At 41.7% G+C, this 27,805-nt stretch overlaps 1 protein-coding gene and 1 long non-coding RNA gene across 3 annotated transcripts in view; one reads left to right on the forward strand and one right to left on the reverse strand.

Annotated features, from left to right (window-relative positions):
• The window catches only part of LOC117519239 (cadherin-24-like), a 178,740-nt gene that overhangs the window by 74,826 nt on the left and 76,109 nt on the right, over positions 1-27,805 (forward strand). For both annotated transcript variants that reach the window (XM_034180557.1, XM_034180558.1), the window contains exon 2: positions 16,971-17,711. In XM_034180557.1, the coding sequence (XP_034036448.1) occupies positions 17,163-17,711 (549 nt within the window). In that variant the 5' untranslated portion in view covers positions 16,971-17,162. The remainder of the gene's footprint in view (positions 1-16,970; positions 17,712-27,805) is intronic.
• Positions 13,937-19,079, reverse strand: LOC117519241. The gene is made up of 3 exons (XR_004563222.1): positions 19,070-19,079; positions 14,979-14,984; positions 13,937-14,141 (listed from the first exon to the last, which is right to left on the reverse strand). It is a non-coding gene; the product is annotated as an uncharacterized LOC117519241 (long non-coding RNA).

Raw genomic sequence — 27,805 nt, forward strand, 5'->3', positions numbered from 1 at the left:
TGACAGTGGTAAGGAAAGACTCAAAGGGGTGACCCACTTCTTAGGTCATACAAATAAAAACATTTTTAACAATACAGAGGAACTTCAAATTTTTGAGATTTATTAAGTCCATGCAGATATGCAGGACAGCACCAGTTGGTTAGGGAGGGGAGGGGGTATTAGGTCTTCAAGTCCAGTCTTTGATGATAGTCCATTTTGCAACTGCCGAGAAACTACCCTGCTATAACTATATATACTCATGTGGGGTGTGTTCAGCTCCGCTTTGTCATTTAGAGATTGTGTAATCTGAGCTCAAAATAAGGAGCAGGGTATGCAAGGGTTGAATTTCATTACCTAATTAATTATGGGTTATTTTGGGCATAACATCAATGACATCAGTCAGGTCATCCTCTGTCATTTCATTTAAGAGCCAGGGTGAGCTGGATGCTGGAGTATTTTTTTTTTATTTCAACAAGTAATACGAGGTCTGTCCGTAAAGTATAGGTCCTTTTTATTTTTTTCAAAAACTATATGGATTTCATTCATATGTTTTTACGTCAGACATGCTTGAACCCTCGTGCGCATGCGTGAGTTTTTCCACGCCTGTCGGTGACGTCATTCGCCTGTGAGCACTCCTTGTGGGAGGAGTCGTCCAGCCCCTCGTCGGAATTCCTTTGTCTGAGAAGTTGCTGAGAGACTGGCACTTTGTTTGATCAAAATTTTTTCTAAACCTGTGAGACACATCGAAGTGGACATGGTTCGAAAAATTAAGCTGGTCTTCAGTGAAAATTTTAACAGCTGATGAGAGATTTTGAGGTGATTCTGTCGCTTTAAGGACTTTTCACGGTGCGAGACGTCGCGCAGCGCTCTCAGGCAGCGTCATCAGCCTGTTTCAAGCTTAAAACCTCCACATTTCAGGCTCTGTTGATCCAGGACGTCGTGAGAGAACAGAGAAGTTTCAGAAGAAGTCGGTTTCAGCATTTTATCCGGATATTCCACTGTTAAAGGAGATTTTTTTAATGAAAGACGTGCGGGCGGATTGCAGCGTCGGCTCGCAGCCGCCGCGACGCTCCGTCACAGGAAAAACACCTCTGTTGGAAGCCTTGAGGACAAGTTGGAACATCTCCAGCTGATAAACAATTTCTCATATACTCACTCCACTGAAAGCCATCAAAAGCCAACTGGATTTTAACAAATGGTTATCAACACGGAGGTGTTTTTCCTGTGCCGCCGCGCCGAGCATCAGCAGCGATTCACAGATTATCACCTCGTTTCTGCTTCAAACTACACTCCAGTCATCATCTATCTCAGTGACGGATATCTGAAGCTTTTGTACAATAATCATTTCCACATAAATTCAGCATTATTTCATAATAAAAGACGGGGGAAGCAATCAGAGCGCCACAGCTGCTGCACCTACGTCATTTCGGAGTGTCAGTAGTGACTCACCAATTATCGCCTCATTTCTGCTTAAAATGGACACATTTCTGCTCAGAACTGACTTTAGAATGATTTAAGAGGTTTTACTTTGTCAGCTGATGGTCAGTAATCACATTATTACCTTTGATTGCTTTGGGTGTAAAGAGTCAGACTCAGAGAGTCAGACTCAGACGTGTTGCTGTGGTCCAAAATGACGCATGCGCGGTGAAGGCAGGGTGGACCAATTTTTAGGGGGGGACCATTCAGTCGGCAACACTGGTATTTCAATAGCCTAGGTTACATCAAGGGATAAAGTAGGTTTTATTTACTATTTAAACAGGTGACTGCATGCATATGAGTGTGTGTACATGAAGCACAACCACCCAGCCACAGGTTCACAACTAAATCTCTCAGATGTGCGGGCCACATTTGCTTGACTGTCACAGGAAAAATGGGTGTCGGCAATGTGTGGCGGGTGAACAAACAGTCACAGAGCATATCCTGCACATGTTGAAATATGCTTCGCAACTCCCGTCACTCTAAAATTTGTGCCACAGAAGTGTATATGTCGGAGGTTGGAACAATGAAGTTAGAAAAGAAGAACACTGATAGTGAGATGGAGGATGGCATGAAAAGAACGAGACAAATTGCGCCATTGCTGAAATGTGGAAGGCGAGCCTTGTGCAGAGCGTCAAATAGTTAGTAAAAACATGTTAATCTGCATTCAGAGCTTTGGACTGTTTTTTTGCCACAGTTTAGGTGAACCAAAGACATAAAGTGTGTTTATCAGGTGTATGCCAAGATATAAACAGCAGAACAACAACAAACAGTAAACAACATCTCCGTTTACACAGACGCTTGTGTTCACACAATATTAATATAATCTGAGGGAATTCTTGGTTGTTTCAAAGAAGGTAAAAGGCAAAGACTGCATGGATTCCATATAGGGCACATTCCTAAGCAGCAAAATAATGAGGATTTTTGATAATTATTTCAACCCACCTCCCTATATGAAACCTGCCAAATAATTTATGTCATAAAGACTTCATCAATCAATCATATTGCACACATGATAAGATTTTCATGGAGGCAGAAGAGAAAATATTTTGCGCATGACCACAATTCATGTCACATGAATAAGGTGAGAAACCAGATCTGTTTTTAATCCAAATATTGCTGAATGAAATGAAGACTGTTTTATCCAAGTAATAGCATATTTTCCAGAGTATAGGTTGTACCTGTTAAAAAATGTCACTTGAAAAGGAAAACCCCATATGTACATCACACTAAAGTATAAGTCACACAAGAGTATAAATCACACCTTTTTCTGTATTATCAGCTCTTTAATTTGGGATTTTTGTGCATTGTTGTCATGTAGTTTTCATTATTACCATTTTATCTTTTATTATTAGAGTATATTTTGTTTAGTGCTTTGATTCCTGTGAAACTCCTATATAAACAGTCATTCTAATTATTATTATTATTAATAATAATATGAATATAATAATGTATATGTACTGGAGTATAAGTCACAGGAAACTAGTAAAAAAAGTGACATACTTCAAAAATGCAGTAATAATATTCTATTAAACTGTTGTGTCAGTGATGTTTGGTCAGTGGTCTTGCATTGTTTGGGCTCAGACTTCTTTTGGCCATGTTTCTGTGCACCACAGACACATTGCTTTTGGAAAGCTGTCAGTCAGGAACCTTACCCCTCTGAAGTCATTTTACATGTCTCTGTGTAAAAGTCACATGACTGAATTAAGCGGCTGTCCCATCAAATCCACCAGACACTGAGTCTCCATTTGAATGTGTGTCGAAAGTGCAGACTTCAAACTATATACCAGTTTTTTAAATTTTGTTGATAGGCCCAGGAAAATTTGAATCATGATTAATAATTTTCACCATGGTTTTTTCATGAATGTTATGGTCAGCAAATAGGACTTCTACTTCCTTGTCAGCTCTCCCTCAGTGCAGCAGTTGCAGGGTAAAAAAAACAACTTCCCCTTTATCATTGGTGGAAAAACACATGACCAAAACCAATCAAAATCACCAACCCCATGTGGGTTGATCACCAACCCGCACAGGGTTGTTGCCACAGAGATTTAGCCAAAACTCCACCAAAGACAGACTAAAATACCAACACTGCCTCCAGGTGGACAACAGGTGGAGTCACACTCCTCTTGTGGGCCAAGCCTGCGTTCACATTGTCAGGAATTGTTTCTTGAAGCACAAATAATGTGTGGCATCTTAAGGTTTTGTCAATAGTTGCCTGAAGCATTTTCTGCATTTTAATGTAAATAGTTATATAGAACTTTGTTTTTTGCTATATTTCTGCATATATTTTTGAAATGTACAATTTACATTTGCATTCTAAGTTATAAAAACGGTTTGTTAAACATGTATGTGGTTTTCACAGTTAAAAAAAAAATTTCTCTTAGGATTTTATGTTTTTATGTGAATTTAGGTTCATTGTGTTAACGTCAGAATGAAAGAAAAACTGTAAAGTCACACAGGTGAGATTGTGCTGAAAAACATTACACCAAACAAGGCAAAGTAAGTGGTTTTGTAAAGTAAATTATGAAGATAAAACCAAAAGTAGTCAAAAACGACCAATTATACCCTGGACCCCAGAGAGTTAATATAAAACATCCTTTTAATCAGCTGCAAATGAGTGTTCACAGAAAACTTGACTCAAGGATATTTTGTCTTTTCCCTGTTTGGTCTGCACAGTCCAGGTGAGAACATCTCTACAAGTCGGGCCACAGCCCTACCACCAGGCCAGCTCCAGCCAGTGCTGAGAGCATCAAACAAACCCGACTTTGTAGGTGTAATGTGCGGTCCAGACACGTGTCTGTGAGATAAATATATCAGGGTGCATCATGAACAAACTGCATCAGGGTGTGTCTGGGTGTGTTACATAGGCATGGCTGCAGCACATATGTGTTGCTGCAGGCACACACGTTTTGCAGCAGACACTTCCTCCATCTTCTTTGACAAAAAGTACCTACTTTTGGCACCATGGACAAAAAGCAAAAAGGAGGACACACACACAGCCATCCCACAACAACCTTGCCACCATCAAGCATATGTGTGCAACTTTATCATTTCCACAGTGGTCATCACCGTGTTCTTGAGTGGGCTGCCACAGAGACTGTCGGACACAGAGACTCTCCTAAAGTGCCAACAGTGTTTTCTCTGTGTAACCCCGCCTTTAGTAAAATGTCATAATGTCCTTTTGTGTTTACCATGCAGTGGAAATCAGAGTAGATTTTACTGCCACCACTTTGAGCTCTTTTTCTCTGCACAAATGCACCTTGTAACTGGAGAAACAGCATTCATTTGACAAATACGTGCATGGTTATACACTTGCACAGTGTAGCACAGTTGCTGCCGTATCACTGAAGATTAAGCTGTCTGAGCGTTAGACACAAACGAGATGACTGATGTGCTGAGTGCAGTGGTCCTGTCTTCACCAGCTGGATTGGAAAGACTTAAGAGATTTCTGTAAGTGCACTGAGGGGCATTGAGAAAGGAGGAGCAGGCTATAAGCATTAAGACGAATGGTGTGGAGGAAAAGCTTGAGACGCTCCAGTGGAAAAGAATCTGTCCACGTCTTGGTCATTTAAGGCGGCCGCGCTGTCCCCTCCCAAATGGACTTCCACCGCAACCTCTTCCTCCCGCTCTCCCTCCATCTCCCGCTTTCCCCAAATAAAGGCCCGACATGCACAGGCTATTTTTAATAAAAATGATATAGCCTCCTTGCAGCAGAGCGACTCCATGCAGACTGAAGTGAGACTGGAACAACGATTTGCAATTTAGAGCCATGTCACCACTCATCTTTCCATTCTGAGCCGGCAACAGCAAATTGTCCTCACTCTTTCTTCCTCTATCCCGCCTTACATTTCACATGCTCATACTCTAAAGACTTCAAACAACAGTGAATGACACATACTGCTGGAAAAGTGGTTTCTGAGCAAAAGTCAGGAGAGAGAATTCGGTCTGCGTTAATGCACAATAGCTGAGAGAGACAAAGTGTTATAGAAGCAGTGCTGCTTGTGTTTTCATCGCTTAAAGATGATGGGAAGCAGATTCTTTGGTTAACAAGGACCGAACATGAAACCTCAGATGTGGATGATGTGTAAAACTGGTGTTCAAAATGGAAAAAAAAAAAATCTTTTCACAGATAACAGATTTTTTTAAAGCACAGTGAGAACCTACAGAGTTTTAAATGACTTATTTCCTATTGGTCAAACACAAATTTGCTTTGTTCTCATGCGTAGTTTAAAAAAAAAAAATCTAGGCCAGTATCAAAGATGAAGAGAACACAGGGCTTGTTTTTGCGTTTCCTCTGTATCACTTTGGATGTCTCACAAAGCATTACGGGTCTTATTAAGGTGTCAACACATTACCGTGCGCTGTGATTGTTTGCACATTTTGTCTCCACATTTATTTTTACTACACAGATCAAGCGCCAGGATTTTGCCTTTTAGCTGCAATCATATTTGTGACATTTTGTGTTAATTTTCTGAACTCCCGTTTTCATTATAAATCTGTTCTAAAAGGGACAAAATGCAGTAAATACTTGGCATTTGTTGAAGCAGATATTCTTGTGAGCCTGTGACTCAGGCACTGTGGGATAATGATGCATGCCTACATGCAAGCGTAAAGGTGGAACCAGAACATTTCACGTCATTGTAGGATAAATAATTTGGCCCAGTGATATATGTTGGTGGGAGGTAAAAGAAAAACTGCATTTTCACATTTTCAGTCTGACTAAGCTTCCAACACTTCTCAGTACATCAGGTTTTAAAGATTAGTCACTGGGATTTGATTCAAATACCAACCAAGCGCAGATCATTAAACTTTTGGGAAATGAGAGTCACTGATTAAATTATTTATGGGTCTAATTAATCTCTTAAGGGGAATTTTTTCCACTACTGGGCACTGGGACATCGAAGGAGAGGGACATTAGGGATGACATCAATCATCTGATGCCCAGTAAATTGTGTGTGACAGTAAAGTATGTGGAGTCAAAATTAATTGGAAATAATCTGAAATTCTGTATGATCAATAGGTACATCTAAAACAAGAAAGAATCCCAACAGTACTAAGAAAAATGTCAATGACATACCTGTATGTTGTGTAGATATCTGTCTGTCAAAACTCTGTCTGTCCATCTCTCTGGTGGATGCATGCAGTTTCAATTCAATTTGAATTTATTTCATTTATATAGTGCAAAATCACAACAAAGCTGCCTCAAGGTGCTTCACACAATTAAGGTCTACCTTACCAACCACTACAGCAAGCACACAGGTGACAGTGGCAAGGAAAAGCTCCCTCTGATGATTTGAGGAAGAAACCTCAAGCAGATCAGACTCAAAGGGGTGACCCCTCATGCTACCGACACACTTGACAATACAAATATAGAGGAAATGAGTCCATGCATTCTTGTGAACACTATGGCTCAGAAACTAGATCCCAGTGCAGAGAATCACAACTTCGATAGATAAAATCAGGATTTATAAAGGCAGTCACAGAGGTTAGAATCACAATGCTAATAAGTGATTCAAGAGTCTTGGAAACAGCAAACAGTTCTCATGGTTGCTTACACAGGCTGTGGTAGGTCACACAGAAGGACAGCCCATGCGGTTTCCTGATAGAGAACAGCAGAAGAGAAATCCATAAACACAGACAACTGGACAGTACACAAGAAACCTTCCAAATACGGGACCAGGAATCAAGACAGTTGGCAAACTAGAAGGAGATATCACAATAAAAAGGTGGAGAGAAACAAATACTCAGGGTAACTCACTGAAACGTGAAGAGGGACTAAATATATAATCTAATAAAACTAGTTGGCGATGGTCAAGTGGTTAACTGCACTTGTTTCTAGTAAGGAAGGTTCCTGGTTCAAGGCCACCTCTGTCCATACATACATCTTCAACCACGTATCTAGGACGGGTCACAGGAGCAACAGTTCCAGCAGGGGACCCAAACTTCCTTTTCCCGAGCCACATTAACCACCTCTGACTGGGGGATATTGAAGCGCTCCCAGGCCATTATGGAGAGATAATCTCTCCACATAGTCGTGGGTCTTCCCAGGGGTCTCCTCCCAGCTGGACATGCCTGGAACACCTCCCTGCAGGGCTCAAACTCACTGCTCTGTAGTTTAAGATCGTTCCCTGGTTGGAAAAGCAGGGTCCGGTACACAAACAAGCAGTCCAAGATCAGCAAACAAATCAGTAACATCAGGCGATAAGGCATGGTTGAAAAAATAGGCAGGTGGTCAAAAAACACAACGTGGCAAGCAGGACTAGAAAGGGACATGAACATAGCTGGAAGCGAAGGCATAAAGCACAACGATCTGGTGGAGAACTAGTGCAACCAGTGAATCTTATATACACCCTGGTGATGAGCTACAGATTGGAAACAGGTGTGTGGAAAGTTCCAGAACAGGGTGTGGCCCAGACAGTGTGCACTAATCACCACCAAGCGGGACAGACAAGAGAGATAGGGACAGACAAAGCCAAAGCAGGAAAAACAACAAGAGAAAACACACACAGAAAACCATATCCAAACTAAACTAAGCAGAATAAATTAGAACAAAAGATAATTGGTCTAGAAGTCAAAAGAGCCTTATTTTTGGAGTTTGTGTGCCAAAGTATATTTTAGGATAAATGTGGTACCGTTGGAAAGGCAATCCCCTGAGGGGTTCAAATTCGACATTCATAAAAATCAGACCCTGGGCCGTTGCCATGGAAACGGCCTTCAAAGGTCAATGACCTGAAACAGCCCGTGACCTGGGATTTACAGTCCAATAATGGAGTGCTTCTCTTTGATTGCTTCTGAAATCTAAAAGGAATGACCGACTGACACCAAAGTTGGTATGTTGAGAGAGGAGGAATGGAACATCATGACTACCTATCACTTATTTCCATTGGCTGCAGTATGTGACCTTGGGATGACCTTGAATATACATGTACGAGGTCTGTCCAAAAAGTAACGGACCTTTTTATTTTTTTCAAAAACTATGTGGATTTGAATCACGTGTGATTGCATCAGCCAAGCTTGAACCTTCGTGCGCATGCGTGAGTTTTTTCACACCTGTCGGTTGCGTCATTCACCTGTGGGCGGGCTTTGAGTGAGCAGTGGTCCACCCCCCTCGTCGGATTTTTATTGTCAGGGAAATGGCTGAGAGACTACCGCTTTGCTCCATGAAATGGTTTGGAAACCATTCAGAAGATTCAGACGGCTTTCGGTGGCTTTTCAGTCGAGTGAGTATCCGAGAAATTGTGTAACAGCTGGACATGCCACAACATGTCCTGCGAGACTTCCAACACGGAGGTGGTTTTTTTGTTGCACGCAATGAGCGGCTCCATGCCGACGCACAAATTCCTCTGCACGTCTTTCATTACAAAATCTTCTGTAACAGTGGAATGTGCCGCAAAAGTGCTATGTCCAGCTCTCTTGCCATTTCGGTGGTAGTCACACGATGTCCCAGATCAACACAGCGTTCAGTTTAGAAATGATCTGGTCGTTCCAGCCTGTCGATGGCCGCTCGGTGCACCCCACGCCTTCCGCCACTGTGGGCCGTCCTTAAAAAGGTTTTAACACTCCTTAATCCGTGTGACGCCAACAGAATCTTCACTGAAATCCATCTGAATCTTTCAAATGGTTTCCAACTGGCTGTCTCTAACAGTTTCTGAAAAAATTTCATGGAGCAAAGCGGCAGCCTCTCAGCCACTTCACTGACAATAAAAATCCGACGCGGGGGGTGGACCAGTGCTCACTCAAAGCCTGCCAACAGGCGAATGACACAACCGACAGGAGTGAAAAAACTCACGCATGCGCATGAAGGTTCAAGCTTGGCTGATGCAATCACACGTGATTCAAATCCATGTAGTTTTTGAAAAAAATTAAAAGGTCCATTACTTTTTGGACAGACCTCGTAAAAGTGACACTTTCAGTGTTCACGAGAGCTATCACATTGCATGTAAAACATGTAAAACTTTCCTTTTAAATATATGCTCCACACTCTTAACCTGAATTAGTTGAGTTTACTAGAAAATTGCGTGGAAACCCGTTGCCTTAAACCGCTTTAGTTTTTACACAAGCTAAAACTAATCAGGTTAAGTTGTATTAACAAATCACAGTAGTAGTTGCTACTCAAAATCATTAGTTCACATAAATGGTTTCTCATTGGTATATAAAATAACTATTTTAAGTTAAACATACGTAAACATTATTAATCAATAGTTAAAACAACTTCTTAATATAAGTAATGTCTTCTCTTGTAATTTAACTACTCCATCTTTATTTTGAGATTATAATGCATTGTTTCAACAAATGTGTATGGAAGGAAAGGAATTAAAGAATACTGTGGCGAGTGGTGTGGAAGAACGAGACGCTCTGAGCTTTTCTGCACTCTGCCGCAAGGAGGTGCCGTTTTGTTTGCAACCCCAACAACACAGAAAATGGTGGAAAGCATCAAATGCAATACACTTTTCACTTATGGTGGCAACAGACACTTAACTAAACTCAACTGAACTATTGAACACAATAAATCAGTAACACTAACCACACTGTTAAACTAACATGAAACACATTAACAACACTTAAAACTCTCAAAACCCTGTACTCCCATGATGCACTGCAGCATAACAGTTCACAGTCTTAGCAACCGGCCTGGCGATTGCTACAATACATTTAAAAAAATATTACGAAGGAAAAGTAAAAACAGGAAAAAATGCATTAAAACTGTACTGTAAAAAATGTGACAAATGTTTACTAAAAAAAGGCAACAAAGTGACACATAATATAAATGAACAGATTTTAAGTTCTACAATTTTGTTTAAAAAGTATTTAATACATTAACTAAACCTAAACAAAAAAATTAAGTGCATGTTAAAAAAAGCAACAGTTGAAATGTGTTTGATTTAGTAATAGCACACCAAATGATGAGTTATATTGCCAAAAAATAACTTCAGTTTAGCTGACGTGTTCTCACTGGACCACTCTTTGGGCGAAACTAATTTCCAGAAAGTTATCAACAAATAACTAACTTGAAGCCTAAATTCCACTTTCTTTAAGTCAGTGTTTCTTTCAAAAACCCACAGCCAAGTGTACACTGCGTACAGCGGAGAGAAAAAAAAAGAAGCAGCAGCACTTAAACACTGAGCTATTTTCAATGAATCGTCTTTTGAGCAGAAAGTTATGTGTTGCTCTCAAAATCCACAGGTTTTGAATTTGAGCACAGGAAGCCATGAGCAGAAGCAGCAGGATGAGTGGAGTCTTCACACTTGACATGGTTGCTAGGTAGAATTTAAAATGGGCCCCTCCCCTCCCTTACAGAAACTTAAGACAAAAAGTTAACTCTGCTTAACATGATCATTGCACCGAAAATTTCAGTTGAATAGTGCAATCAACTAATTTAGTTTAGTAATGAGAATGCTTTTTTTACAAAACACGAAAGAATAATTAATGATAACTCAGAAATTTAAGTTAAAACAAAATCTGGGTTAAGAGTGCATACCAGCACGGACTATATGGTATTGTTGGAAAGGGCAGTCAATGCACTTCACATTGGAAGCAATTTGGGATCACACCATGATTGCCCATTGCTATGGTTACACATCATACATGTATTGTCAAACCTGGGGGAAAGCCGCTTCTGACCATAATTTAGAGTTATTATGATCACACTGTTTCATCTTACCATGGTTGGAATTGTTTATTTTGGTTATAAATGCGATACTATCTCATCAAATTCCAGTGTGACCTTCAAATGACCTTTCAACGTCATTTCAAGGTCATCTTGTGAAACCAAACCAAATTTGGATTCCTGAAGAATAAATGTTTGACTGGCCATTTTTATGTAACGAACTAGCCGCCAAACATGTTTTTTAAGGTTGGGAACATGTAAAAAGAGCTATGAGACTGATGAAAAGTCTATCTTTAATTAATAAAGATAACAAAGCGACGCTTTTGTCAAGACCATTCAATGGCCACATTTATTTTTCAAAATAGGGAGAATGAGAACAACAATAACAATAGCAATGGTAAATGAACCCTGTAACAAACGTGTACAATATTGTGCTGACTTTCTGATAAAATTAGGCTTTATATATTAATACCGGTAATATCATATTAAAAGTCCATATAAAAAAAACTGATGTGTAAAATTAGTCGACACTGTGTACATGGTATAGTTAACTATTTAGGAGATAGGGATATTGTTTTGTCTATTCTATAATCGATGGGGTAATAATCTTTGGCCTGCCCATTTCTTGTTTTCTTATGCTAATCTTAACTAAACATCAAACACATACATGTGCAAGCACAACAGGCAAGCACAACAGAAAGAACACCAGAACCTTATTTAAACCCAAACTTTCTATACAAAACTTAATCAGGATTTTAACAATACATTAGGTAACCCAATTTGTTTGAAGTCCACCCATTCCGATGCAAAACTTAACAATTATTCTGTAACCCAATTTTCCCACCTTTCTGATACAAAACTGAAATAATTAATGCATTCTTGGTGTGATCCCAAATTGCTTCCAATGTGAAGTACATTGACTGCCCTCTCCAACAATACCATAAGGTCCTTGCTGGTATGGAGCATATTATTTAAAAGGAAAGTTTTACATATGCAATGTGATAGCGCTCGTGAACACTGAAAGTCACTTTCACATGTATGTTCAAGGTCATCCCAAGGTCACATACTGCAGCCAATGGTAATAAGTGATAGGCAGTCATGATTCCATTCCTCCTCTCTCAACATACCAACTTTGGTGTCAATCGGTCATTCCTTTTAGATTTCAGAAGCAATCAAGGAGAAGCACTCCATTATTGGACTGTAAATGCCAGGTCACGGGCTGTTTCAGGTCACTGACCTTTGAAGGCCGTTTCCTTGGCAACGGCCCAGGGTTTGATTTTTATGAATGTCGAATTTGAACCCCTCAGGGGATTATCTTTCCAACGGTAACCACATTTATCCTAAAATATACTTTGGCACACAAAGTACAAAATTTTGGGGGTTGGCTTCTAGACAAAATACAAAAGTTCAGATCATGACAAACCCATTTCGGCCGCTTGTACCCACAGTCTAGTTCTTTTGGTCATGACCCAACTGTCATGACCATAGGTGAGAGTAGGAACGATGATTGACCAGCAGCTTGAGAGCTTTGCCTTTTGGCTCAGCTCCCTTTTCGTCACAACACTACAGCAGAGTGAATGCAATACCATCCCTGCTGTGCCAATTCTCCGGCCAATCTCACGCTCCACTGTCCCCTCACTCATGAACAAGACCCCAAGGTACTTGAACTCCTTCACATGGGGCAAGACCTCATTTTCTACCTGGAGTAGGCAATCCATCAGTTTCCTGCTGAGACCCATGACCTCTGATTTAGAGGTCAGCCGCTTCACACTCTGCTGCGAACTGACCCAGTGAGTGCTGGTAGTTACAGGCCGACCAAACTGAAGATCCTCCTCTCCCAGACTATGCCTTGATATCCTGTCCATGAATATCATAAACAAAATTGTTGACAAGGCGCAGCCCTAGTGGAGGCCAACCGCCACCAGAAACAAGTCCGACTTACTGCCAAGAACCTGAACACAGCTCTTGCTTTGTGAGTACAGCGATTGGATGGCCCTAAGAAGGGACCCCCTTCCTCCTGCAGCACCTCCCACAATGTCTCCCGAGGTCCCCAATCATACACCTTCTCCAAGTCCACAAAACACATGTAGACTGGATGGGCATACTCCCAGGCACCCTCCAGGATCCTTTTGAGAGTGAAGAGCTGGTCAGTTGTTACATGGCCAGGACGGAACCCGCATTTCTTCTCTTCAATTTGAGGTTTGACTATCAACCAAACCCTCCTTTCCAGCAATCTGGAGTAGACTTAACCAGGGAGGCTGAGTAGTACGATACCCCTGTAATTAGCACACACTCTCTGGTCTGCTTTTTTTTAAGTATGGGGACCTCCACCCTAGTCTGCCACTCCTTAGGCTCTGTCCCAGACCTCCACGCAATGTTGAAGTCGTCTTACCCAAGACAGTCCCTCCACACCAAGAGCGTCCAGCATTTCTGGGCGGATCAACCCCTGGGGCTTTGCCACTGTGGAGTTGTTTGACTACCTCAGTGACTTCCACCAGGGATATTGATGATGATCCCCCATCAGCTTCCAGCTCTGCCTCTACTACCAGCCCAGTCTCACTTTTTTTTTTCATGCTCCCATCACGAAATGAGTCAAATTTTTGTGACAGGGAGTTTTTTTTTTTCTCACTATTACTAACCCTACTCCTACCCCCAACCTTAACCTTAACCATAACCACCCCCACTTCACTTTTAATTTCATGCAGCCATCATGGAATGTATTAGAATTAATTTGTGCTGCGTGACGAAAATGTGGCGCTTTTCATGACAACATCACAAACTAATAGATTAATTTATATTTTGTGCTGACATGCCGTGAGACTGGGTTGCTACTACAGAGGGCGCTCCAGTCTGATGCAGGAGTTCTTCTTCCTTCCAGTGCCCGATTGCCTCCTCAGTTGAGGTCAACAGAGTCCCATCCTTACTATAAATAGCTTGGATGGTTCCCCATTTTCCTCTCCTGAGGTGCCTCATGGCCTGCCAGAAGCACTTTGGTGCTGATCGAAAGTCCTTCTCCGTGGTTACTCCGAACTCCTCCCACACCCGCTGCTTTGCCTCCCTCACAGCAGAAGCTGCCGCCCTGTCTGTACCTTGCAACTGCCTCTGCAGTCCTACAAGATAACATATCCCAGAAAGACTCCTTCAGTCGAATGGCTTCCCTGACCACTGGTGTCCACCACAGTGTTCCAGTGTTGCTGGCCCTTGAGGCACCTAAGTCCTTCAGGCCACAGCTCCTCGCTGCAGCTTCAGCAGTGAAAGTTTTGAACATTGCCCATTCTTGTTCAATGCCTCCAACCTACAGAGGGATTCCAGAAAAGCTCGGTCGGAGGTGTGAGTTGAAGATCTGTTGGACAGTGGGCTCCTCCAGACATTCCCAGTTCACCCACGCTATCTGTTTGGGCTTACCAGATCTATCCAAAGTCCTCCCCCACCCTCTGATCCAACTCACCACCAGTTGATCAGTTGTCAGCTCTGCCCCTCTCTTCACCCGAGTGTCAGGATGGAACATATGGCCTTACATCAGATAATACAATCACAAAATTGATCATTGACCTTCAGCCTGGGGTGCTCTGGTACCATGTACCAGTTGCCAAAGACACATGACAAATTGAGGGCCACCGTCAGAGACATTATCAACAAGCAAACCATGCAAACAAAACACATTCTGAACCAGAAGTTCAGCTGTTCCGTTTGGGTAATGGAATAAAATGAGTCATTATAGAGAACCAGTTAATCAAAGAAAAAAATAATCACTGCATATCCCTAAGAGAGAAGCAACCAGTAACATAGGAGACTAGCAGGAGTACACCAAAAATGCTGGTGAATTAAATTCTGTTCTGGGCCTTCCTGAATGACCCCACTGCAGAGCTGCACTTTTAGCGAAGGCTGTTGGGGATCAGCAGCTGGTGATGCGGACATTCAGCTGGTACATGGACACTCTCATGTGCTCTCCTCACCAGTTACTTGACCTCCCATGCCAATGCTTTCAGTACGCAAGTCGGGAAGGATGGAGGAACAATTGCCACACGTGTCCTCCATCATGAACTGCCAAGAAAGAGCATTGGCCTTATTGTTGCGGAAACCTGGACAATAGGTCAGAGAAAATTTAGACCCGATATTTAAAAAAAATTGTGCCCACCTTGACAAGAATTTAAGCATTTGCAAGATTTCAAATACTGTATGTAAATGGCTGGTTGGTCCCCTCTAGCCAGTGGCTCCGCTCTTCATAGCAAGTGTAATAAATAGCAACTCCTGGTTCCCCACGTCATTATTGCATGGTGCCAATGACAACATCTTGGAAAAGGAGGTGTAAGGGTCCTCAGCAGTCATCAGCATAAAAATTAGCAAAACTGAGGAAAGGTTGGAGTTCCTTAAGGGACTCCGGAGTAGGTCAATCCACCACCATGTTGACCTTAATGGGATCCAATCCCACTTTGCCAGGCAAGCTCATGAATCCTAGAGACAGAAGAACAGTGAAACTCACATTTTTCAGCCTTGACATACAACTGATTCTCTAGTAGACATTTCAAAAATTTCTTTCACCGAAACATCACATCTAGGCTTGCATCTCAGATGTACCTTCTGGCAGATTGTAGCTGAAGTTTCAGGTGTTCTTTATAAGAAAATCCTCCTCTATACCACTTCATCATCAGGCTGTATAACTGGTGATACAGAATGCAAAACATGCAGAATTTCTCCAATTACAGCCACAGAACCCTATAACTTCTGGGTTGTCTGGGTGTCTTGGTGGCTTTCCTCACTCTTCTCGTTTTTGCACATTCAGTTTTTGAGAACTGTATACTCCACACAGCTGTATCATAGAGTGTCATACTGTTTGTATTTCTTCATAATTGATGTAAATAAAGTCCAAGACATATTCAGCAACTTGAAAATGTTCATGTATCCATCTCCTGACTTGTCTGAAGAAAACTGGCAAAAAACTGATTATTTACAGGTATTATACCAAAGTGTCCCATTACATATGCAACCCATCTAATTGGCTTTTACATTTTTAATTAATTTATATCATGTTGTAGAGATTTGTTTTCAGTTTGAGTTTAAGGATGATGTTTTTTTATTTAATTTTTTGTATTTGAAATGGCATAAACAAATTAAAATGTGTGAAATACCAAGTGTTTCGGTACTTTTGGAGGGTACTGTATCTAACAAGTTTGGATTTGTTCTTAAAGAAAATTAAAAAGTGGCATAGGTACTGTATACAAAATCAAAGACATTCAACAGATTGTAGAGTACTTCATTAACCAGGTTTTGAAAGACAACAAGTGCATTAGTGAGGCCAAAAGGCATAACCAGGTACTCGCAGTGTCCAAGAGGAGTGTTGAAGGCAGTTGTTACCTTCTGCATAGAAGATGATAAACGTTCCTAAGATCTAATATCTATGAGGATGCTTGTTTTTCATTGAATATGACACAGGATAGGAATACCGTCCCATATACAAAATACAATTAGGGCGACCATTTGAAAAATAATCTTCCTAATAACCATAATGATGGTTTATGATAGATATTCCATTCAGTGCTTTAAATGTGCCCATAGGTTTGGACCATTCTGTATATATTAGCCAGACAGATATGACACGATGCATGAAATTACTGTTTACAGTCTGTAAAGTCTTGGCTGTACATTATGCAGGTCAAGTGCCTCTCGTTCTCTTCAGAGACTTACAGCTTGCTGTCTTTTTTACAACTACTTGTAAAACTTTGCAAGCAGGAAACTATAAAAATACAACTCTTTTTTTTTTTATAAATCATACTATAGAACATTTATTCATAAGATGATGTGGAAGATGTGCAGAATGCAAACATTTTTTTTCCTTTCTTCTATATCAATCTGTTTTATATTTTAATTAATAGAGTCAGCATTTCACTAATTGTTGTGTCTGCTTCAGATTTCAGAATGTGTCCTTCACAGGAAAATATGAGAAAAGAAAACAGAATGACGGCTCGCCATGGGGAAAATAACATAAAACCTGCAGCAGGCGAAGGGCGAAGAAAGAGAATAAATGCTGAAAGTGGACCATGAAGAACACCTGCGACTGATCAGAAATTCTGTGAGACAAACTGCTCAGTGAACCTCTGCAATGGCAGTACATATTGTACTTCTTTTATTTTTATTCTCCGTAGGGGAAAGGCAAAGGAATGGCACCTCAGTGGCTGTCGGCCTTCCAGAGGAACGCGACGATTTACAGTTTACATCAAGTAAAAATGGAGTTTCATCTCATTCAGACTCCACCCATAAGCCATTTGTTAGAAATAAACAGCTGGAAGGCCACATGCAGAATGCACAGTCTGACGTGAAATCTCTACCAAATGTGGATTTTACATCAGATGATCAAGAATCTTACTTGGACTTGCATAATCCAAATGTATCAGGACAAGCACTTCCTCATCCTCTGACACTAATTAATGATCACAGACAGCAGGAGTACATGCTCCAGCCTGGGCTCCGTGTAGAGACAGGTGTTAACATCCTGCCTGAGAGGACACGAGGACACTCTAAACGGGGTGCAGAGACTGGGCGGTACCCGCCACGAGCAGGGCCTCACTCTCGCCATCGAAGAAGCTGGCTCTGGAATCAGTTCTTTGTGATCGAAGAGTACAGAGGACCTGAACCTGTGCTCATCGGACGGGTAAGCTGCCATCATCAGTATGTAGCTATGGATGTTTCAGAGGACTCTGGGAGCCTCACATACACCCCCATCTCACCCCCCCCCCCCCCCCCCCCAAGTGCCATCATCACACATCTTCAAGTCAACCAGTGCACATGAGTCCTCAACCAAAGAACAATGCTTGCACAGTTCACAACCACCAACAAGAAGTGAAATCCTTAAGCCACAGCTATTAACTTTTAACAGCTTTTGTACACTGTAAGAATTAAGCAGTTTTATACATCAAACATTCCATTTACGCATTCAGAACAGTTTTCATTTTTCTGCTCCCGAAGCAATTTAAACCTTTGGTACAACTAATTAAACTGATTCCTCACATTCTCTCTCTCTCTTTTTTGTCCTTTTGTTCATGTTTATGCTTTTATCATTATTTTAACTCCCTAAAATGAACCGCTCCTCATGGTGCTTTGTAGGTTGTTGCTCTAAAATACTGATAGGTTGACAGCAAGCTAGTTGCATGGGTCCTCGTAAGGGTTTGCTAGCACTGCGTTCTCCCAGGACACATGGTTGATCATAGAATGTAAAGGGGTTCTGGGGAAACGTTTGCTGTTATGGAATACTGTATATAATCCATATATATGCCAGTTTAATGTTTAACGCTTTAAGTGGTTACTGGGATGATCAGCTGTAATTACACGTCTTCCCACACGAGGGCGACGCTACTGAATACTGTGTTAAAAATATAGCAGAAGAAGAAGAAAGAGCATGATGTGTAACGCTGGTAGCTGCAGGTTTGGTGATTAAAACGCCCGCCGTTTTAATCTTTTCTGCAAATATATATAGTTATGTCTCCATATACATTTCTACACGCTTTACTTTTTCTTGTTCCCCCCTTTTAATATTATTATATTTAAGTAAATATTGGAGGAGTGAGGTACAATTAGTTATACCTAACAGCTAACGTTAGCTTATCTACCCGGCCTTAGCAACGTTTATCGTAGCTTACAAAATAGTTGGTTCCTTTGTGTTTGATAACAATCTTCTCCTGTGATGTCTTATCCTTCTTATGTCTTATTACTTATTATATTATATATATATATACCTTTTTCTTGAGCTGCTTTGGTGGGTAGGGAGTGTGCCCATGGGATAAAAAGCTTTTTAACCTACCATCCCTGGTTCTCAAGACCAGGCACCTAAGTGGCTCTACTCTAGTCTTTTCTACTCTCCTATTTTACTCTTCCTTTTTAGATATTTAGATACGAGGTCTGTCCGTAAAGTATAGGTCCTTTTTATTTTTTTCAAAAACTATATGGATTTCATTCATATGTTTTTACGTCAGACATGCTTGAACCCTTGTGCGCATGCGTGAGTTTTTCCACGCCTGTCGGTGACGTCATTCGCCTGTGAGCACTCCTTGTGGGAGGAGTCGTCCAGCCCCTCGTCGGAATTCCTTTGTCTGAGAAGTTGCTGAGAGACTGGCGCTTTGTTTGATCAAAATTTTTTCTAAACCTGTGAGACACATCGAAGTGGACATGGTTCGAAAAATTAAGCTGGTCTTCAGTGAAAATTTTAACAGCTGATGAGAGATTTTGAGGTGATACTGTCGCTTTAAGGACTTTTCACGGTGCGAGACGTCGCGCAGCGCTCTCAGGCGGCGTCATCAGCCTGTTTCAAGCTTAAAACCTCCACATTTCAGGCTCTATTGATCCAGGACGTCGTGAGAGAACAGAGAAGTTTCAGAAGAAGTCGGTTTCAGCATTTTATCCGGATATTCCACTGTTAAAGGAGATTTTTTTTAATGAAAGACGTGCGGGCGGATTGCAGCGTCGGCTCGCAGCCGCCGCGACGCTCCGCCACAGGAAAAACACCTCTGTTGGAAGCCTTGAGGACACGTTGGAACATCTCCAGCTGATAAACAATTTCTCATATACTCACTCCACTGAAAGCCATCAAAAGCCAACTGGATTTTACAAATGGTTATCAACACTGAGGTGTTTTTCCTGTGCCGCCGCGCCGCGTCGGCTGCGTCCCGACGCGCGGACCTGTCCGCACGTCTTTCATTAAAAAAATCTCCTTTAACAGTGGAATATCCGGATAAAATGCTGAAACCGACTTCTTCTGAAACTTCTCTGTTCTCTCACGACGTCCTGGATCAAGAGAGCCTGAAATGTGGAGGTTTTAAGCTTGAAACAGGCTGATGACGCTGCCTGAGAGCGCAGCGCGACGTCTCGCACCGTGAAAAGTCCTTAAAGCGACAGAATCACCTCAAAATCTCTCATCAGCTGTTAAAATTTTCATTGAAAACCAGCTTAATTTTTCGAACCATGTCCACTTCGATGTGTCTCACAGGTTTAGAAAAAATTTTGATCAAACAAAGCGCCAGTCTCTCAGCAACTTCTCAGACAAAGGAATTCCGACGAGGGGCTGGACGACTCCTCCCACAAGGAGTGCTCACAGGCGAATGACATCACCGACAGGCGTGGAAAAACTCACGCATGCGCACGAGGGTGCAAGCATGTCTGACGTAAAAACATATGAATGAAATCCATATAGTTTTTGAAAAAAATAAAAAGGACCTATACTTTACGGACAGCCCTCGTATACCTTTGTATATTGGCATAGTTCCACCTTAGAATTGGAATATAATATATAAGATATACCTTACTGAATTTTCAATTAATATAACAGTTTTGGGCACGGGGGGGGGGGTTCTTTCTAGCTTGGCGCCTAGGTAAATGCCCAATTTTTCAACCCTGTTGCAGTGCTCCAGTATGTTATGCGGAATCTGTGGTTGTTTTAAGTGATCATTTTTTGTACTTTGTCAAGGTGGACAACTACTACGAGAGGCTGTTACAACATTCCGCTGGTTGCTATGGCCTCAAAATGTCTTTTCTGAGCATTTTATTACAACCCCAAATCAGAAACGTTTGAGACAAAATAGAAAATGAAAACAAACACAGTGATTCTTGTATTTACTTTTACTTCTGTTTCATTGGAGACAGCATGAACCCAGCATTTATGTCATGTTATTTTTTTCTGGTCAACTTTATTTCCTATCTTAATATACATCCATTCCTGCATTTAAGGCCTACAACGCATTTCAAAAAAGTTGAGACGCTAAAGCCATTCACCATTTTGTAAATTTGCCATTCCTTCTCACTACACTTAAAAGTCGTTTTGACATTGAGGACACCGAGCGATGCAGCGGAAACACATCTTCTGCAACAGTACGGGCTTGATGCTGTTGCATTTTCCATTTCAAAATTCTTCACACATTTTCTGCTAGAGGCAGGTCAGGACAATCCAACATCCATATAATTTCCTTCCACAGTCATGCCTTTGTCATGTGGGCAGAATGTGGTTTTGCATTGTCTTGTTGAAAAATGCATGAACATCCGTGGAAAATATGTCATCTTGAAGGCAGCATGTGTTGCTCTAAAATCATGATGTAGTGCTCAGCGTTAATGCTGCCATCACAGATAGACCAGTGGTTGGCAGCTCAAAAAAATAGAGGTACCCCTACCGGAGATAACAAGTTGTACTGGTATCAAAATTTAGGTATTGCTCTCTAGTTTCTAGAAATGATGTTGTACTTGGCAAAATGGGTGCACAACATGGTCGTTTAACCCCCTATGTTCCAAAACACAGCCGAACTGCTATCTACAACTAGGATTCTTTAAATTGTGTGATCCCTGTGGCTGGAAACCATGATTAAGTCCTATATACTGGTGTTTTCTTGTTGGGAACTACATGTAAAAATAATCAGCCGTTGTTTTAGGGGTTGTCTGTGTACCCCCCCCTCCCAAAAGGACATTTTTGGGTTTTTTTTCCAGATTTTTTTCTCATAATCCCAATCCAGATTACCTGTAAAGAGGTATAGCAACTTTTACATGTAATCAAAATATCTTTATTTACATCCAGTAACTAGTGAGATAACATTTTTAACAAAGGAATCACATTGTACATGGCTTTCACCCCTACAATTAACAAAATACAAAATATTACAAAAAGCCTCATATTGTCACTCAAATTGTGATTTTCCCACAATATTGCTTGAATAGGTTATGGGGTTTCTGGGAGAGGGGGTTCATATCCTCAGAAATGTTGCTAGTCATTTGTTCTTATGCCACTGATCACAATAGTCTTGGAATTTCAAACTCACATACAATGTTCTTTGGGCTTTATCCAAAAATATCACTTCTAGTCTTTGTCGTCATTCCCGTCATCATCATTTTGTACCATTGCCACAGTGTTTGGACATTTATTGCAGCTGCATGTCTCTATGCATTTCAGGCCAGAAAGTAGACATGGACATTTTCTACCATCAATGCAGTTGGCATCCTTACAGTTACAGTACAAGTGGGTCAAATCCCGTATTTCCTTGGGAACTGATTCCTTCTGATTTGTCACACACGGCAGGTTTTCATCTGATTTAACCCAACCGTATGCTGTGGGATCTCTCATTCTTGGATTTGCAATGTGGCTACTGCACCAGATCATCATCTGGAACTTTGCTCTAAGAGCATGTTGTCTAAATGCATCATCAGTTGGAGGGAGGGATGACACTGGTTTGTCAGTTGTGGATGCTAACATGAAGTGCAATTCATCAAGAGTAGCATACAATCTGCCATTGCGAACCTTCCCATACATCAAAAGAAGGAGCTCCATAGCATCAAGTCCCTCATCATCTGGACAATGGAATTCTGTCAGTCCCTTAAGAGCATCTTTGTATTTTTGGAGTATGGTGTATGCTGTTTTCTTCCCAAGTCTGAAAAAGCCACTGGTAGACTCGCAGCCAGTCAGGGCATGCACAGCAGGTACAATGCAACACTGATCCATCCCAATAGCCTCAGCAATTTTTACCTCCGTCAAGGAGGTTATGTTTTCGGTCGCATTTGTTTGTTTATCTGTCTGTTTGTCAGCAGGATAACTCTGCTAACTTTGAACAGATTTTGATGAAATTTTGTGGAGTGGTTGGAAATGACAAGAGGAATAAGTGATTAAATTTTAGTGGTGATCCGGATCACAATCCGGATCCAGGAATTTTTTTAAAGGATTCTTCACCATTGCAGAATAGGGGGAATTTTGACATTCTAGTTTCTAATTCCACAAAAACAAGGCAGAAAGGCTTGAAAAAAATTAGGGTGTAACATAGTCAAATGTTCTATCAAACAACAAAGTTTGGTGATGATCGGATCCAGATTCCAGATCTGGTGATCCAGAATATGCAAAAATATAGGGAAAATAGAAAATGTGTCAGTGTGAGGTGACAAATGAAGCTAGAGATGCACAACTAACACCCAGTAAGGTGTCATCAGATTTGATGTAGCTTCAAATGTTATGGAGCTTGATCCAGAAGAAAACCGCCACTACCGAAAAATCGTTTTTATACAATAACTTTTGAACTAATAAAGACATACAAGTGATTCCAAGTTCTAGTGGTATGTTTTCATGGTCAAGGATGTCAAATATAAAGGAAAGAAAAGTGTATGTATCATAGTTTTGGTTGTAACACTGAATTGTTGAATAGATCACTGTGCCAAGGAGGGAATCTCTTTAGGGTCAGTTACCCTATGGCCTTGTTTAGAGAAGTGTTTCATAAATGTTAAAAAATTCATATATTTGCAGTTTAGTTGAACAATAAATTGAATTTTGTCTCTTATTTGTTTTTGTCTATAAGCACATGCAATATCAGCATCAGTGCTCAGATGACAGTAGCTTCTGGGAAAGATGCAAGTTGCAATAAACTGTGATGCCAAGCGCTAAGGATACATGCTATCCAGTCACAGCAGATGAAACTTTTTTTACTACTGAGCAAACATCATTGTTAGACTCTTTTAGGTTCGGTGATTCCACGGCGTGTAGCTGTTATGGCGTCAGTGACCCCATGGCCTTGGCGGAGGTTTGCACTCTCTGAGTGCTTCTAGTTGATACTGGAATGAACTGTTCCCTGGTGATAAACTTGCCCCTGAGATCTAGCAATAGCAATCAACTTCAGTAATATAGTGTACACAGTCGAGAGTTCAGTTGGAGCTTTGATGAAAGGAAGGTACCAGACAATGGCAAATGGGATTTGGGACTCTGACATCATTGCGTTGAACCCCGACCAGGCTGGCAGTGAGTAAGAAGTGTAAATTATTTTTAACAACATACCATGACAGACCCTAGCTTTTGAACTTGTGGCTGATAAGAGTCTTGATAACAGATCCTTTTTGTCTTTTGTCCGGAGCACATGATGTCTATTTCTTCTTAAAAAAGATCCAGAGTACAGATTTGTCTGACCACAATGCATGTTTCCATCATGTGATGGTCCAACCCAGATGCCTCTGAGTTTCAGACAACCTGATGACGCTTATATGCAAGCTTAACACAAGGTTTCTTTGTTGCACAGCAAACTTTTAAGTGGCATCTGTGAAGGTAACTCCGTATTGTAGTGCTCGACAAATGTTTCTCAAAGTAATCAATGCCCACATCGTTATATCAGTTACTGATGAATGACTGTTCTTGATTCAGTGCCATCTGAGGGACAGGAGATCCCAGATGTTCAATTTAAGCCTGATTTAAGCTTCTACAACTCACTAACTCTGTAACCACACATGGCTGTAACCCTTTCAAAGTTCTTCACTGTATTGGTGGGTATCATAATGCAATTTACCGCCGGAATAGTAGGGGGGCAATGTGAAGAACAAGCCTGGGGGTTTCTTTCCACCTGCACCACCACTGTTCCTGGTCCCTTTTTTTAAAAAACTTTCTCTAGACTAATTTGTCCCTCAACAAGCTCCACTTCTTTATACAGTCATCAACCTCTAAACCAGTGTTACAGTACGTGCAATTTCCCTCCATGAATTGCGGGTCATTTCAGCATCTTTGTAGTTTTTTAACTCCATGTTGAAAAGTTGGTCATATTTGGGGACTTTTCTGCCAAACATTCCTCTGTTTGATTGAAATGTAATTGGCGTGCGCACTTCAAAAACTTTTAAATTTGATGGGAGAGGGAGGAATGAAACCAGAAACGTGACCAATCACAGCCCTTGTGGACACTGTTGTTTCAACGTGTAGTTTAAATTTTTGGGATGTGCACATCAGGCTATAGAGAAGGGCTCAGAGAGGGTATGCAGGGACACAGAAGGCTCTGTGTTGCTGCAGAGCTGCGGGGACAGAGAAGCATAAATCAGGCTTTAGGGCTCCTTCACACATAGTATTAATGTGGTCGAAATGCGCACGGAACAGGAAACGTATGTAATTCCTGTAAAATCTGAGCTGCCTCTAACGCCACATTCAGCTGTCGCTACAAGTCAGACCTGCCTCTAACGGCAGGTACAGCTGTCACTACAACTATTTGCGCACACCAGAGGCTGAAAGACAGAGTGTGTCCTGTGAGAGCCCATCGTTCACTCTCACGGCAGGTGTCGGCCAAATTCCAGGTGACACACATGAACATCTAACACTGCTCAGTTAGCACTTAGAAAATGTGTGGCCATTTGCACTGTTAGCATGAAAACAGTCAGCAGACGAACACTTTTGAGCTGGACGTGAAATTTGTTTAAGTGTCCCCATGAGTGTGGCTTTTCAAAAAGCCGCACACGTGGTTTGCATGTGTATCGCATGTGTGCATGTGTGTCGCTCCCCCCCTCCAAAACTCATGTGGCGTACATGTGGTTCGCGCCCCCGCCCCTGAATCCCCCAGCACATGGCGTGCTGGGGGTGGTTGGCTAGACTTGCATAAAATGCTGATTTTTATGCTCCCCAGACATGCTCATATGGGGGCTGAACAGGCAGGTCTGAGCACAGACAGCACGGGGAGGTGCCTGTCAGCTGCTGACCAGAGATCACTGACAGCTCAAATAACACAGAAGAGAGTGACACATTGGTGTGTGCGCTGGACAGACAGGGGGTGTTGTTGCCGACAACAGCAGCTGTTAAGATCTGTGATTCTGGACGTCCCAGCTGGAGAACACATACCATGTTTGGATGGACTTGAACGGTCCACTGTGATGCGCATGTATATGCTTGCTGTCCTAACGTGGATATACATAAAAACATATGTCGCTGTTGCGGCAGGCTGCAGTGAGCGAGCGCACAACGGGCACATTGACAGGCTGCCCCAGGTTATATGGACCGTCAGATCATGACATGCAGTGGGAGATCTGAATGTCATATCACCCATGTGAGCTCTGTTCCACATGACGCGGTGTCTGTCCTGCAGTGCGCTGTCCACAAGACATGCGTGTCGGGCCGGACATGTGTGCAGGGCCGGATGGACGCACCGGACCAGCAGATGTGGACATGATAAGATCGCCCTGCTTCTTATTCATGTCATTTCATGACTGTCTCTGTCTCTGACGATGGGTCATCTACAGAGGAACAGATGGATCATACTTGTATTGTCCGCTTGATAAGAGGGATTCTATAAAATGCGGTGTTGTTTTTATGGTGTGGTTTATTTTTTTATTTCCATCTCCTTGTTGATTTCAGGCATTTTTCCGCACCTTTTATAGGCCAGTGATGGTAGTGCAGTGGTAAAGTTTCTGGCTCACAATTAGAGCTTTTGTAAATTGCAAATTCGAATCCCGTGGGTGGCATGTATTCTTTTTTTTCACAGCAGCTGCACGATGTGGTTACACATGCTCCAGCTGCTCACATGCAACGTGCACGACACCGTCGCAGCGGGATCGTTCATGCCTGCCAGTCGGTTCAATGTTTTCGTGGTTTGCAGTTCTGCCATGATTCGCCCTGATTTGTACTTATTCGTACCATGTGCGAAGGGTCCCTTTGTCTCGTGTCCTTGCTTTTTACGCACTAAAATTCCTCCAGATTCCTTGAATAATTTAATTGTATTATCATATGTAAATCCCTTCTGATCTTTCTTTGAGGAAAATTAATTGAAACATTTCGGTAATGTTCTCTTGCATTTGTTGACAACCTGGAAACTCAACTTTTTGTCGATCTAACTTTTGTACCAAATCATGATTACAATCACCTGTTGACATCACCTATTTGAAATAACACCTTTATTTATTTATTCTATTTATTATTACCTCAGTACAAGCCCCCTAGGGGAGATGGCCACGTGATTACCTGCACTTGTTCGTGCAAAAGGTTTCTGGTTCAAGACCATCCATGCCCATTCTCCATGTAATATGGAGTTGGAGGGGCATTTGGTGTAAAATCTGTGCCAAATCAACATGCGGATCCACCTCTGATCTCCTGTGGCAACCCTAATTGAATACAATCTCATTTGTCAGAGATAGAGTTTCTTTGTTGAATGAAACTTTACTGTTATTCTATTTGTATGTTCACATTGTTCGCACAAGTTAGCTAAAATCCATAGCTTGGTGACACTTGCTACACTGATGGTGTCAACGTTGGTCAGGTAATATGCTGGTTGTGGATTTTAATATGCAAACTGTCTATTATGAAAACAACCACCCAGCACGCAAAAATATGCTTTAATCACCATCTGAATCAAGGGTACCAAGCCCGTTAGCCTTAGCTTTCTTGGTGATGTTGAGATAAGTGGGCATGGTTGGGCTGTAATTGTCATGGTGGTCTGACTCATGCACCACCCCTTGCTCTATTTGTTGGTTGGCCAGGAGGTAGGCAGAGTCAGGAGTCAGGTTCCCAAAATGCCAATATATAGAGACATCCCATTTGAGTTCTTAAAAAAAAAATCTCAGTGATGTCATGGAGGGCTTGTCCAGCACATATAGAGTCTGTGTGTCTGAGGTCCTGTAGTTAGACTCCCAGATTGTTGTGAGTCCTTATAGGAGCAGAATTTGTTATGGTGTGGCATGATTGAACCCAAAATTCAGACAATGTCCAGACAAGTGTAAGGAAAAAAGCAAATTATTTATTTCTAGATGTAGATGAATCTAAACAGACAGGAGCACAAGATGAGAGTTCAGCAGCAACACCAGGGCACACAGACATGAACAATGCAGAAAAACTAAACCGACAGGAATACTAAGGACCAGTGAAACCCAGCAACTGAGGACCACACAGTGACAAACCTAAGTAGTGACAGAGACGAGTAGATGAGTGACAAGTGGTGTGATTGGAGATCTGAAACAGGCCTGAGGGAGAAGCGGTGTCAGGGACACGCCCACAAACACTCA

This window comes from Thalassophryne amazonica, chromosome 10 (genome assembly GCF_902500255.1).
Source record: "Thalassophryne amazonica chromosome 10, fThaAma1.1, whole genome shotgun sequence".
Lineage (NCBI taxonomy): Eukaryota > Metazoa > Chordata > Actinopteri > Batrachoidiformes > Batrachoididae > Thalassophryne > Thalassophryne amazonica.